Here is a 14,675-nt window from a genome sequence, read left to right on the forward strand (position 1 = left end):
GAAAAATATGAACGAATTCCTATGCCCCACAAATAACCCAGAGATGCATTTTAAATAAAAGGACACATTCTACTCATGTAAAAACATGCTGATTCCCGGACCGTCCGTGGGCCAGATTGAGAAGGGGATTGGGCCACATCCGGCCCACAGGCCTTAGGTTGCCTACCCCTGCTCTAGAGGGAAGTTGTTTGTTTAATATTTGAATATGTTTTTTTTATGTATGTTGGATGGAAGCTGCCCAGAGTGTCTGGGGCAACCCAGTCAGATGGGTGGGACGTATAAGGAGTAAAATTATCATTATGGAAGGGGACGCCCCTGTTTCCAGGGCTGGATTTAGGTTTGATGAGGCCCTAAGCTCCTGAAGGTAATGGGGCCCTTTATATGGCCAACTGTCCTTTTTGTGGCTGTCTTTTTGTGTTGAATAGATGCTATATGGCAGGGATGTCCAACTCCCAATAGACTGTGATCTACTGACAGTATTAAAAAACTGGCCGTGATCTACCCATTGTTGTAAAAAAAAAAACTAGCAGTGATGTACCCAAAGTTTTTGAGCTTTTTTGCGGAAGCAAAAGTTGTTGAGCTTTTTTAGGAAGCCAAAGTTGTGGAGCTTTTTGGAGAAAGGCAAAGTTGTGGGTTTTCCCTTTTCTTTTTTCTAAGGAGATCGCTGGGGAGCCAGAGATCAAACAGGATCTACCAGGAACACCCCGTGATCTACCAGTAGATCACGGTCTACCTGTTGGACATTCCTGCTATATGGTAATCTATGGACCTAATAGGTTTCTAAAGCCATTCACGTAACAAAATATGTATTTTATCAAAGTTTTATTATCTTATATTTTGCAAATGTACATCCAGTTCCCCCCCTTCAATTTTTTTTGGGGGGCCCCCCAAGAGAGTGATGCCCTAGCTATAGCTTGTTTAGCTTATACAGTAAGTAAATCCGGCACTGCCTGTTTCCGTCGGAGAAATGCTGGAGGGGTCTATGCTATCGTGCCACCCCTTTTTCCAGGCTCGCACATGCACGTGCATCGTGCACTTTTCGCGCGGTGCTCTCTCTCCCCCCCCCCCCCCGCCAATTCCTCCCCCTCCGGCCCCTTCCTTCCTTCCCGCGCTGCTGCCATTGGCTGCGCAACATTCTCTTCTTGGCTCTGTTATTTTTCGAATATGCAAGCGGCGAGGGATGCGGGCGGAGCATCCGCGGAGTCAGCCGCGTCGCCGGGCGGAGCTTCCTCGCCTCCGTCCCGCCTCCCAGCCGCCTATAAAAACCCCCCTCCGGGCGCCGCGCATCCCTGCTCCCTCTGGTGCAACGAGCATCTCTCTTCCTTTGGCCTGCCCTCGCAGCGCCAGCTTTTGAAAAAGCCTCCGGGTGATTTATTTTCTGCTCCTCCAAAGCACCTTCGCTTTCACCAAGGAGCACTTCAGCGCGGCAGCCTCTCGCATGCATGCCCGTGGGAACGCGCCCCGACACGTGTCTTCGCAGCCGAAGCGTGCCCTTGCCTCGGATCGGATTCCGTCTTTAATTTTCTCAGCTGCCCGGCGGCCAACGGCGCTTTGCCCTAGAGAAAGAAACGCGGAGCCTCTCCAGCCTCTCGCCTTTCCCCCCAGCAGCCCCAGATGGAGAGCGCCGGGGTACCCGCGGGATCCCCCCAGGCCTGCCGCGAAGCCCGGAGATCCAGGAAGACCCTCGGCTTCCTCGCCGTCGGGCCGAAGACCCTTTTCCCGGACGACGGCGCCGCCGCGATGTCCCCGGTCACCACCTTGGCGCTGAATATGGACAAGCTGACCGGCCTGGGCAGGTAAGACCACGGGGACTAGCGCCTTGGAGGAGAAAAGGGGGGGGGGAATCGGGCATGTCCGCGGGTGCGTGTGCGCGCGCTTTGTATGTCATTTTGTGCACGCAGGATTTGCCGCGGGGTGGTATTAAAACAGACCGGGCTTAAAAGGAATTCCCTTATTTTTGGAGATGGGGGGTGCGTGTCGCTTTTTGCAAGCGATCGAGCATTCCGATCCTCACGTGCAGTCTTTGCAGGCGTGCATGATTTTATTTCACGGGAATAGGGGAAGGGTAGTTTGCGGGACCGCGTTTTTTTAGAACGGGGCTAAGGGGCCCACATGCGCGCCTTTCCAACACTGCAGGGTTTTGTGTGTGTGTGTGTGTGTGTGAAAAAAAGCAAGAGGCTGCGACCCCCCTTCCTTTCCCCCCCATCTCTCCTGGGTGAAAAGGGCGAGCAGCTGTTTTGCAGGGTGGGGGGCGCCGGGGCCGCGTGGCCGCCGGACAAAGGGAGCCTTAACGGGATCAGGAATGCCGGCGGGGGCCGGAGGGCTGTCAGGAGGTGGTGGGGGTAGTGGGGGAACACGCGTGGGGTCCAGGAAGAATCGGGGTCCCTGCAGGAGCTCCCCTCCCGGGCTAGCTGGTCGGGAAAGAGAGGCCGGATGCGCCTTTCCAGATGTTGCACGGCCTGGGATTGTCCTGGGGGAGGGAGCGATAGGCCAGCAACATCTGGAAGAGATCCCCCGATTCCTGCTTTACCCAACCTAAGCACTGGTTAGTTCCCCTTTATTTCTCCATTTTTAAAAATGAAATTTGTATATTCATCCGCAGAGCTCCGGGCTGGGGCAGCAAACCGCCCCCCCTACAAGTTAGAAATTCAAAATGCAGAATAAAGACAAAACAAAGCGCCCCCCCCTTGAGGTGGTCTCCTAGCACAGCCTCACTGCTACGCAGGAATTGCAAAGAAACTAGATCTTCTTGAGTTTCCTTTCCTTCTCTCTCCCTCCACTCCTAATGTAAGAGTTTTGCAGCAGGATCAGGCCTGGGATTATTGGGGCAGGGTGGGGGGTGCTTTGGAATCTAGCAACATCTGGAAGGTGCTCTGCTCTGGCGTACCCTAAACACTTGGGTAGTCCTAGGATTGTAGATTTGCAAGGGGTTTCCAGAGGTCCTCTAGCCCAGCCCCACTGCAATGCACAGGGTCTTTCCTCTGCCCTACCTTCCTCTCCCTCCCCAAATGTGAGAGTAACTCAGCAGGATCCAGGCCAGAGTCCCATCTAGCCTAGCATTCTGTTTTCCAGGAAGCCTGCAAGAAGCACTTTGAGTGTGTGCAGACTTGCGCACTCCTGTTTCCCAGTTCAGGGTTGCCCATAGCGCACCGGAGCGCACCTGATGCAGTGAGCTGTGTGGTCCATGCACTTGTTGAAATTTCAGGGCGCTTTTCTTCAGTGCAATGCTTACTTGGAAATAAGGTCTGCTGTGCTCAGTGCAAACAGGATGTTAAAAACGTCTAAAAACCCACATTCCTAACAGCTTCACTGTCGCGGCCCATTTTGTGATTTCTAATTACCCCACATGGGGGATCTATATTTTTTTTTTCCCCTGCACAGTGGGGCTCCTTCCCTGGGAAGTGTGTTTATGCTGCCCTGCCAACACACTCTAAGCACTATGCCACACAGCCTTTAGGATCTGCATGCATGCACCATAAATGAGATCCATTGCTTTTTCCATTTGCCTCTGGGGGATTTTTTCTGTTGGCCCACTCTGGCTAATGTGTGGTGCACTGCTGAGTAATCATGTGCAAGATGGGGGTCTGTGTAGGTGAGGGGGGTTATTGTGGGGAGGGGGAGGAGGGGGAGGCTGTGGTTGGTCAGGGGCCCTGTCTATACCCTCCCTCCCCCCACTCCATGCAACTGGTTCCTCCGAGGAAGCCCGAGGCTTTCGAAAGGGAGTTTCCTTTTTGAAAAAATTCACATGAGGCTGCAATCCTAAGCAAGCATAGGGTATTAGGAAGGGAGGCCCATAGGGATGGGTTGAAGCTGTGCACATGTGCTCAGCAGTGGGGCAGGAAAATCAAATGGGGATTTATCAATACCTGAGTTCAGTTCCTTAAACCCAGGGCATAGAGTGAAGTCCATGTAAACTTGTCTCCTTAGGTTGCTTTTTAAATGCTCTCTTTTGTCCTCCTCCAGTGGTTGGTTGGTTGCAAGCATGCATGCATTCTTTCTTCTTTCCTCCCCCCCCCTTTGTTCCTCTTCCTCTCTTCCCCTCTTTGAGAGACGCTTTTCTTCCTCTCAGGGCTGCCTTCTCTCCTAGGACTGTTTGCCTGCACAATGTCACTTCTGTTCAAAAAGAAGAAATAATGTGTGCTTGATGTTTGTTTGTGTGTGTGTGGTTTTCTCTCCTTTCCCTGCCAGGGTGTGCAGCAGAGCAACTAATTTTTGCATGCCTTTCATGCGGTTGGGGGGGGGGGGCGCACACAGGACTTTTTTTTTTTGCTCTTCCCTGTAGAAGTAAAAGGCTTTGCAGAAAAATCGGCTCTTGCGAAACTGTAACTGCATGGATGTGTTTATAATTATGGTGTCTGTAACCCTGTCTGAACCACAGGATTTGTCCTAGGGTGGGTGGGTGGGTGAGTGGGGTGGATTTTGGCAAGAGCTGCCTGCAGCCTGACTAGTGATACTGAGGTCCTTTGCTCAGGAGGTACCATGTGGGGTTTTGTTTTTTGTTTTGGAGTAGAGGAAACTGCCTTAACTGTGAATCAGGCCTTTGGGGTCCATCTGGCTCGGTCTCCCCGGATGTTGTTGGACTACAAATCCCATCATCTCTAGCCAGCGGGGCCAGCAGTCAGGGAATGATGGGATTTGTAGTCCAACAACAGCAGCAACTTTGCAAGGTTAGGAGTATCCCCCAGGGGGAGGGCTCTGGTGGAATGCAGACTGGGGATAGCTCTGTCGGTAGAGCATGAGACTTGTAATCTCAGCGTCGTGAGTTTGAGTACTGCATTGCCGGGGGTTGGACTAGATGACCCCCCCCCCCCGTGGTCCCTTCTATTTCTACAAATCTGTTTTTCTACTCAGTGAATTGGGTGCTTAGAAAGCTGGAAATGCCCAGTTTGCAATCTGAACACATTTGGGGGGAGTGGGGGGGAACCACCGCTCAGTGGGTAGAGACGCCCCTACTGTGCATGGGAGAAAACTCTCCTAGATAGGTGTCTCGGTTGCAGAGGACATAGAAGCCACTTTTCTGCCTGCACAGAAATAAGACACCGGACTAAAAGCACAAAGACAGGCTGATGGGGTCTCAGGCAAGACCTTAGCACAGCCACTTCCCTTCTCCTGGGCTTTTTTCACCCACTCCCTCAGCGGTTTTGGCAAGAACATTTTGTTTTTGCAGCTGGGTGGAGAGAGAGGAAATGGGTGCGAGATATATTATTTTATCTCTGGGGCTGCAGTTAAGCTTGCCCAGCAGCCTCTCCCATCATGTTAGCCAACCTGCCCCGTAAGTTAATCATTGAGCAGCTCCGGGCTGGCATCTTGCTGTGGCTTACGATAAGGTGCCTTGCGCTCTGTATGTTGCCTAGAGGCCTGAAACTTGGTGTGCGCCCCAAGGTCAAGCGGAGCTGTGACAATATTGGACCAGCAAGCTGTCAAGTCTCTCCTTAGTTTTTAAAGGAGAAGTTGCCGAGGAGTGAGCAAGCTTTCTCTGTTTCACAAAACTCTTGGGAAGTTAGTTGAAAGGGGCATGATTGCAGCACATCGTAGAGTAGGCGACTTAAGATGGGAAGCTCTGAGTTCAGATCTCCACTTGGCTGTAACTCTGACTTCGGGGTAAGAGAGTGGCTGGCCTAAAGGTAAAAGGCAAAGGACCCCTGGACAGTTAAGTCCAGTCAAAGGCGACTATGGGGTTGCGGCACTCATCTCGCTTTCGAGCCGAGGGAGCCGGCATTTGTCCACAGCCGGCTTTCCGGGTCATGTGGCCAGCATGACCAACCTCGCAGGGTGGTTGTGCAGATGAAGTGAGAGCAGGAACTATGGCTTTCTCTTGGGCCTCCTTAGAGCTGCCACCCCCAACCAGGAACCTTAGCTCCCACCAGCGCCCCAGACCGCAGGATGGGAGCTGTAGTCTGAACATATGGAGACGGCGGCCTTGGAGGGTCAATGTGATTTAAACAAAACAGAAGCTATGCTTTTAATATTTGATGTTTTATTATGTTTTTATATAGGTTGGAAGCCGCCCAGAGTGGCTGGGGGGGCCCAGTCAGATGGTGGGATACCACTGTTAATAATAATAATAATAATAATAATAATAATAATAATAATAATATATTCCAAGGTTCTTAATCACTCATCTTTTCTCTTCCCTGTTTGCAGTGATAGTGACACACCCAAGAGAAGGAAGCGGCTGGGCCTTGACTTCAAGAAAGAGTGGTCCTCGCAGGATTCCGTCTCCTCGGAGTCGTCTCAGGAATCGGGAGATTCAGGTCAGTGGTTGGAGGGAGCTGCCAACCGCCTTCCCCAAAGGGGGCTCCTGTGCTTCACTGAACTATGTCATGGGGGTGTTTAGCCCAAAGATTCCCGGAGGGCGCCAGTTTGGGGAAGCCTGACCGGAGAAACTTCTTGCTGATTTTCCCACCTCCTTTATCTCTCTTGATAAGATTCCAGAGGGTTTCAGCAAACCTTTAATCTGTAAAAGCAGGGCATTCCCAAAAGCCTCTGAGACTCTCCTAGGAGGTGGGATCCTGCAGTTGCAGATCAGGGGTTGGCGTGGCCTGAAGCAGACGATCTGTGATCCAGGATCACAGATTCTATATGATCTGGAATCGGGAGAATGTGTGGCCTTCGCAGGGTGGCTGAACTCAGACCTCATCAGCCTCCGCCCGCTTGCACAATGGTCAAAATGCAGGGGGGTTATCTAGGGGGCGCAGTAAAAGGCGTGAGCGTGGGCTGGCGTTGGAGGTGTAAAGTGACTATCAGACTGTCATCGCTGGACCTAGTCCATCCCTTTTGTTGCATTAATCAAACTAAACCATTTGAACCATTTTCTTTAGTGGGTTGTGCAAACCGCAGTTCTGAAGGATGCTTTTATAGGGCAGGGGGCACTGGGGCTCGGTTTATGCAGCTTAAGGGGGCGGTGGCCAGAATTTTTTGGGGTGGGATTTCAGTTCAGTTATACCTGGAAGTCCAGGTTCCCCCCGAACCTGGAACACAAGAAGTGCAGCTCTCCTTTCCAAGCCCTGAATGGCAGCCCAAATATATGCCATTTCTCTTGTTCCCCGCACAAAGGTTTGCACCCCAACATCATCCCATAAGCTCCCCAAACCTAATGTGCCTTCTGGAGCCTCTTCGTAGCTCTTCCCGAGAAACGTCTAAGTTTTGTCAGGTTCCTTTTTAGCGGAATGTGATTCTGGAAGAGAGGAGCCCTGCGGAAGACCTCAAAAGCCAGGGTCTCAGGAGGCTGTGGGGTTCCCTCCCGTCCTGCCGGCCTTAGCTATACTCCTCGAATTTCTCTTTCGTCACGGGAACATCTTTTTTGTTGTTGTTGACGCAGGCATGGGCCCGGATTCCCCAATGGAGCCAGACCTGGAGATCTTGGAAGATGTGTAAGTTGGATTTTTTTTGCTGATCCTTGGAGGGTGGAGAGGTGTTGGTTGTCTGGTTTCAACCCCCAGCAGAAAGGGTTTAAAATGAGAAAGGGTTTAAAATGAGGATTCGAGAAATTCGCAGAGGCGAAGGCTGCCAGTGGCTTCTAGCCCTAGTGGGGAGGGTTGGGGGTGTACCCGGGAGTAACTTATTACCCGTCTTCTGCTGTAACGGTAGTGCTTAAATGAAGCATGAAAAAGCGTTAATCCTGAGGCTCTGTCTTTTGATGCAGTTTGCTGATACGTAGTGCTAGGTTCTTGGAACAGAAAGGGCCAAGGGATCTTTCCAAGAAACAACAGCAAATGGCTCAAGAATTGTGTTGTGGAAGGGAAGATTATTGGGTTTTGTTTGTATTATGTATTATTTTATATATTGTGATTTTATGTCATGAACTGCCCTGAGATCTATGGGTAGATCTCATTATTATTATTAGTTAGTATTAATAATAATAATAATAATTAATAATACCAGTTTGCTGGAAACCGCAGGAGGAAAGTGTTGCTCTTGTGTTCGAATCCTGCTTGCTGGTTTCCCACAAGGCATCTGGTTCAAGGGTCCATTCTCCACCGTTATCCAAATACACCCCCACCCCCAAATGGTGACCTGTAGAATATATGCAAAGATGATGAGCTGGGCTGGTCGAAGGAAGCAAGGACCCCTAGCAGGCTTCTGGGTTCTTGAATTCCATGCAGGTTGCCTTGTGTGTATGTTTCCAATCCCCCAGGGGTGAGAACATGGCCGCTTCCCCCTAATTTGAAACCCGTGCTGTTCTCAAGAAGTGTGAATTCCATTCCTGTTAACCGTAATCTGGGTTCTGCCTGCTCTGGCGTGGACTTGCACCTGGCATGCATCTCCTGAAGTTCTTCAGCAGGAGCTATGCTGGGCTCCAAACCAGTTTCAGACCTGTAGTGTAGCCCAAGGGGGCTGAAACCTAAAGAGACGGATTCTGTTCTTTGGGGATTGCACGAACCTTCTCGCATTTTCTGGAGAGGGTGAGGTAGCTGGTTTCAGGTGTGCTGGTGGGGGGGGGGTGTGGCAGGTTTATGGCTTGGTGGTTCTCAGGTGGCTTTTTCTCTTTCAAAGCTCAGGATGTGTTTCCTGGCCTCCTTAATCCCTTTACTGCTTGTGGATTGGCGTGGCCTTTGTTCTCTCCTCGAATGTATTCGAAGTGCCCAGATTTCAATACTTTGAAATGCTGGTATTTCCTGGAAGTTTGCATCCACTGTGACTAATCCATTTCCCATATCGCATTCCAGGGTGCGCCAGAAGGTTGTTCTGTGCCTAGGGCTGCGTGCAACAGTCCCATATATCTTCTTGCCTGGCCTCCGGTAGCATAAGCAGAGAATCTGTGTGCAGGCACGTGAAATAAATACCAAATGCGTAGGGTGTGCAATGCATTATGTTGGCCGTACAACAGCCCTGCTGGGTAGGCCAGCACTATCCCTGTATTGCAGATGGGGGTGTTTTGGGGACATGGTGCCTAGGCTAAAGCCACAACTTTTAAAGAGACCCAGTGGCAAGATCAAAACTGGAGTCCTCCTGGCTTTGCAGCTCAGCAGGGCCCCAAATTTATTAATTTGAGTTCTAAATTGAAACTCCAGGTTCCAGGCACTCAGCAGAAATTCCCCAGGCGCCAGGCCAATTTTGCAACCGCTGCAGGTGCAATTGCAACCATGCAGAGATCTCTGGGTGCCAGGTTGGCGGCTGGCATCTCCACCTGGCGGGCTGGCACTGCACGCAAAGCGAATGATTCCTGCAATGCAGGGGGGGTTGTACTAGATGTCCCTTGGGGGTCCCTTCCCACTCTACAGGTCCAGGTTCTTCCACTCCAGACATGAGCGGCAGCTGCTCGACTCACTGCCCGCATGGGTTCTGCAGAAGAAAGAGGCAGCCTCGCTCTCCCAGTTCTTGCTGCTGTGGAGGTGATGCTGGAGACCAGCGGCTGTAGAGTTGGATGAGGTCCCTAGAGTCATCTAGTCCATCCACTTGCAGATGCACTTACGTAGTCAGGTAGGGCCAGGCCTCCCTTGCCTCCAGCGAGCCGAGAGGGGTTGACAGGTGGTGTGGCCTTGGGAAAACAGGCCTCTCCCATCGCTCAGCAGCCTTGAGAAAAACCAGTCTTCCCGTGGGAGAATTAAGAGCGCTCCCCGCCCATCTTTGCCAGCGGAAAGCAAAAAACTTTGGGGCATGCCGCTGCCAAAAGATGGTTCAGTGGTTGGAAAATAAGATCTTCTTCCCCAACCAGTACTTTTGAAACCTGCCCTCCAAAAAGGGAAGGGTGGAGCCCCGCCTAGTTCTTGAGACTTGATGGGTGAAGGTCTTAACCACACTCCTGGCAGTTTCCTGTTGTCGATGTCTTCAGAATCTAACAGGAAAGAGAGTTTGCTTTCTAAAGTTTGCTTTGCTTTCAAAAGGCTGCCTGCTCTTACCCTATCTGTTTATTTCGTAAAATTGGCACACCGCTGGATTGAAAAAATAACACGCCCACCACAAAGCGGTTTGCAAAAACAGAGATAAAATTATCAATGGGAAAAACCAACCACGGCAATTTTAAGACAGTTAATAAAAAGTGTGTGTGTTGGGGAACCGTAGCGAATTGCAGTTTCCAACTTCCATCCCATGCTCCAGTGAGGAGCATTTTTTATTTCACTTGAACCCCCAATATGCCAGGGACTCATCGGGCCTGGAGTGGGGGGGGGGAAATGTGTGTTCCCTTTAGTTTCTCCCCCCTCTCTTCTGAACCACAGAAGGCTGCGCTAGGCTGCAAGCACAGCAGCTTTTAATTTGTTGCTGCAGCTGATCAGTTTGCCAACATTTTAGAAACTGATTAAAACTCCCCCTTCCCCATTAGTTGGGGAGGCTGAAGGCAGGCGGGGACCCCTGGGCCCTCGAAGGGCAAGCTGAGTCAAGCCAGCATTTTAATGGGGGTGGGCTGGTTGTAACTGAAACCAGCGCCAGTACATTTGTGACAATGGAACCTTCCCAAACACTGGAGGTTTTTGGAATTAAGGCAAGTTCATCTGTTTCCCCCTCAAAACCTGGCAGCCGAATACAGCGTTGACATACTTTTTTGTTGGCCCAAATGTGTCCTGTTCTCTCCCCCCCCCACCCCTTTAGAACATTATTTTAAAAGGTGCCTTTTTGAGATAGTGCAATTAGCAGCTTCCCACAAACCGAAGGGCTGGAGATTTTTAAAAAGTGGGTTCGGCTTGGTCTTTTTAACAAGTTAAAAGTCCCCTTTTGCACCTGCCTTGGGGGGGGGGGCGTGTTTCCTGGCCTGGCAGCTGCAAGGCGGGTGAATGGGGATTGGAGACAGATGGTTGGAAAGCGCCCCCTCCCTCTTTTATTGAAGCAGGGAACATCTGCCTGAATTTCTGAGCCGCAGCCTCTTGGTCTTTTGAGAGAGGAAAGCTGCATTCCTGGGGAGTGTCCAGTTGAAGGGCCTTAAATACTCCTCCTCTCCCCCCTTCCCAACCTTCTGCCTCCCTCTCTTGCATTCATTCATCTTCAAATGTGTTAGGAGATGCAACAGGGCTCCCCTTTTGAAACAGGGCTGCTTCAATGAGGCCTTTTGTACTTGGGGGAACAGATGCAAAGGGGGATCTGCTAGGCTGTGACTTGCTTGTGTTCAGGTTGAAAGGGGGGGTGGCAGCAGGAAAGCCTTAGAGAGCCCCTCCCCCACTATCTAGGTGGCTTGTGAGAGTGGAGGGGGGGAGTTAGTTGTGTTCCCTTCCTATTAGTGTTTTCATTTTCTGTATTTATATCCCAGCTTTTCCTCCGAGGAGCTCAAAGTGGCACCCATGCTTCCCCCTCTTTGTTTAACCCCCCACAACATCCCTGCGAGGTAGGCTAGGCTGAGATAAGACAGCGACGGGCCCCCGAGGTCACACCTAGGGAGCTTCACGGCCGAGCGGCGGGATTTGAACCCATGCCCTCGTCCGACACTGTAACTAATACTCCGCTCTGTCTTGGGGAGGGTGAAGATTGCCTTTGTAAAGAGCCTGCAGCAAGGGATTGGGCGGGCTTTGAATCTATTTTCCTTTTGATTGGGACCTGCAGGTTGTGGGCTGTGATTCAGAATTTCAGAAATAGACTGGAAAGAGAAGTTGCTGAATTGCCACTTAGTACCAAACTTAAAACCATGGAGAGACCTGGTCTGAGTAGAGACATTGGATTCTTATCTCATTATACATGATAAAGCTATCTTTAGCCATCTCACCACCAGGTTTACCACACCTATCAGCCAATCGCCCATTCCTACCACCCTTCTGAGTAATACCCCTCCCCAGCCTCTCACTATATATAAGGGTCTGGTGGCTTCTGTTTCAGTGTATCTGAAGAAGTGTGCATGCACACGAAAGCTCATACCAATGACAAACTTAGTTGGTCTCTAAGGTGCTACTGGAAGGAATTTTTTTATTTGGCCTGATCCAGCTATCTTGCATCCTTATGAGTGATCTGCGGTACATGGCTTGCTGCGTCTTGCAGCCCTGGCTGAATTAAGCCGGACGCCCGATTCTCTGTCTGTTGCAAATGTTGCTTAACAGAAGAGGGGAATAACCTTGCTTAGAAGGCTGGCGATGTGCGGGCATGTTCAGCAATAGCCGGGAGTGGGTTTGTGCCATGTAGCTGGCAGATGGCACCTAGGAGCGTTCCCCCCCCCTGATTCGCAGCAGCACCTGCTGCCATGGGAATGCCCTCATTCGCCCCACGCCTCCATGCAGAAAGGGATCTTTGATCCTCTTTCCTGGGGATCCTTGAACCAAGGCCCCCTCCCTCCTTGGCAGGCCTCGCTGCTTTATCTTCTCCACAAAGACCACCCTGCAACCGCCGGGCCACGCTAATTAACTCTCGAGTGGCCACAGCACAAGGGGGCCCAGCTTGGGGCAGCTGGGAAATGGCTGTGTGTGTGTGTGTGTGTGTGAATGTGTGAAACCTTTGCACAGTGGGAGACAAGAATGGCTGAGCGTGGTATGGCTATAGAGGAGCGGGTTCTGAACTCTGCACAAAAAAGCAAGACGGGGCAACTCTGATTTTAGTTCTGAAGTGCAGAGTTGGAAAAAAAGAAAGAAAATGCGTAACTTTGGTTAACTGATGGCCTTCCTTAGTGAATTGCTTGATTTAGAGAGCAGGCGACCACAATGGCTCTGCTCTGCTTCCATAATCCTAATCCTGAATCCCACTTGCTGGAAACCACAAGAAGTGGGAGTGCTGGTCTTGTGTTCAAATCCTGCTTGTAGATTCCCTTTGGGGCACTTGGGTCGTGGCCATTGTGGACTAGATGGGCCCTTGGCCTGATTCAGGAAGGCACTTTAATGGTCTTTAAGTTGTGTACCTTTATGAATGGGAGCCTATCCGTCTCCTTCTCTGCTTTTGGGGCAACACAGCCCGGATTAGGGTGTAGCTGGCCCTGATTCGCACCCACAGTAGCCCACATGGCACCCTTGGGAGGCTGCGGCCCTCCAAGTCCCACTGGCCCCAGACAGGGGACTCTCACAGCAACACATGGGGTGCCCCGTGGCACTGAGCGAAACATGCATGATTTTCTTGTCTTCATCCAACAGGTTTGAGAGGAATGTGTTAAGATCTCAGAGAGCCTTCAAAAAGTAAGTGCTTTACATCCCACAGTGGCACAATGACCCAGGAAAGCCCTCTGACTCTTTCCTTCCCCCCCCTTTCTCCTTTGAGATGCCCGCAACCCCCCACCCTTGAGGGCTTCACCCCCCACCCACCCCTGGCTTGCTTCAGAAACCAGCTGCTTCCCCCTCTGCTGCCTTCTGCACGTCGCCTAAGCACGCCAAGACTTGTAGACGCTAATAATATTGCAGGGTTTTATTACCTCCTGGGGCTGGTGGGGTGGGTGGGCTTTTTATGTCCCTGCTCATTATTGTAATTATTATTGGCAAGGCTCCCGTTATGGCGGTTGGGGAGATTGAACTAACTAGGTCGTCTATGCATTCAGCAGAATCGAGCAGCGAAGGTTTTTCTGGTCTGCATGCTGGAAGCTGCCTTATACTGTCTAACTCAGTATTGCCTCCACTGATTGGCAGCTGTGTATCTCCAGGGTTTGATAGAGGTCAGCCCTACCTGGAAATGGCATTTGGGGTTGTTGGGGTGTTGTTGAGAGGCTGAAATGTTCCTTGCGGAAATTCCTATTGCATGTGAAGGAGCATTTACCAAGCGGGACTCACAGCTGTTAATTTGACATTCTGCCTTTGCACACCCAGGAAGTGTGCCTGGGGGTTGGGCTGGATGACCACTAGTGCCTCTTCCACAACCCTACAGTTTTATGATTCTCTGAAGGGAGAGGGCTCAGAGACGCAGTCCCTTGCCTGCAGCCAGAGGCAGGACTGTCTGGGGGTCCTCTGAAAGTATCTATTTATCCTGTTCCAGATATGAATCTCTTTTTATGGAACATTGCAAAGCGATTTGAGAATAGAACATCAATAAATATGCACATACAGCAGTTCATATGTAAAAAACAATTTTTGAAACTTTCCAAAATAATTTCAGACCTGGCACATATTCAGAGTAGGATTAAAATCTCCAGTGGGAGAGAGTCCCAAAGGGCAGGAGCCACCAGACCCAAGTCCACGACGGATAATGATTTCTTTCTTTTTCCTTGCAGTGATTATCCTCCGTTCAGAAGAATCCAATCTTTGCCGGTAAGTTTACCAGCTGTTTTTTTAACCAGGAAGCTTTGCTTGGTGCCTCCTCATCTTGAGAAGCGGCGGCAGAAATATTCTGTACATGCTCAGGAGCAAGGGAGTCTTTGTGCAGCTAGGCTGAGCTCTCATCTTTCAGCTGCCATATTGTAGAATGATAGATCTGGACCCCACCCAAAATATCCTCTAGCCATGCAATGCAAGGAACTGCAGCGATATAGAAATTCATTGCTTGCAGAAATTCATTCCCTGCTTTTTGTGGGCATTTATTATTATTATTATTATTATTATTACTGCACCCATCTGACTGGGTTTCCCCAGCCACTTTTGGCGGTTCCCAACAGAATATTAAAAACAGAATCAAACATAAAAAAACTTCCCTGAACAGGGCTGCCTTCTGATCTCTTCTAAAAGTCAGATAGTTGCTTATTTCCTTGACATCTGATGGGAGGGCGTTCCACAGGGCGGGCGCCACCACCGAGAAGGCCCTCTGCCTGGTTCCCTGCAACCACACTTCTCGCAGTGAGGGAACCGCTAGAAGGCCCTCTGCGCTGGACCTCAGTGTCTGGGCTGAATGATGGAGGTGGAGACGTCTAT

The 14,675-nt window shown here is 50.7% G+C and overlaps 1 protein-coding gene across 1 annotated transcript in view; it reads left to right on the forward strand.

Moving 5' to 3' along the window:
- The first annotated feature begins 1,299 nt into the window (after positions 1 to 1,299).
- The window catches only part of CDC25B (cell division cycle 25B), a 28,882-nt gene continuing 15,506 nt past the window's right edge, over positions 1,300 to 14,675 (forward strand). Inside the window, exons 1-5 of the mRNA XM_035103698.2 lie at positions 1,300 to 1,796; positions 6,145 to 6,254; positions 7,322 to 7,373; positions 12,978 to 13,019; positions 14,042 to 14,078. Of these exons, the coding sequence (XP_034959589.2) occupies positions 1,615 to 1,796; positions 6,145 to 6,254; positions 7,322 to 7,373; positions 12,978 to 13,019; positions 14,042 to 14,078 (423 nt within the window). The 5' untranslated portion in view covers positions 1,300 to 1,614. The remainder of the gene's footprint in view (positions 1,797 to 6,144; positions 6,255 to 7,321; positions 7,374 to 12,977; positions 13,020 to 14,041; positions 14,079 to 14,675) is intronic.

The sequence above is a fragment of the Zootoca vivipara genome, chromosome 9 (genome assembly GCF_963506605.1).
Source record: "Zootoca vivipara chromosome 9, rZooViv1.1, whole genome shotgun sequence".
Classification (NCBI taxonomy): Eukaryota; Metazoa; Chordata; class Lepidosauria; order Squamata; family Lacertidae; genus Zootoca; species Zootoca vivipara.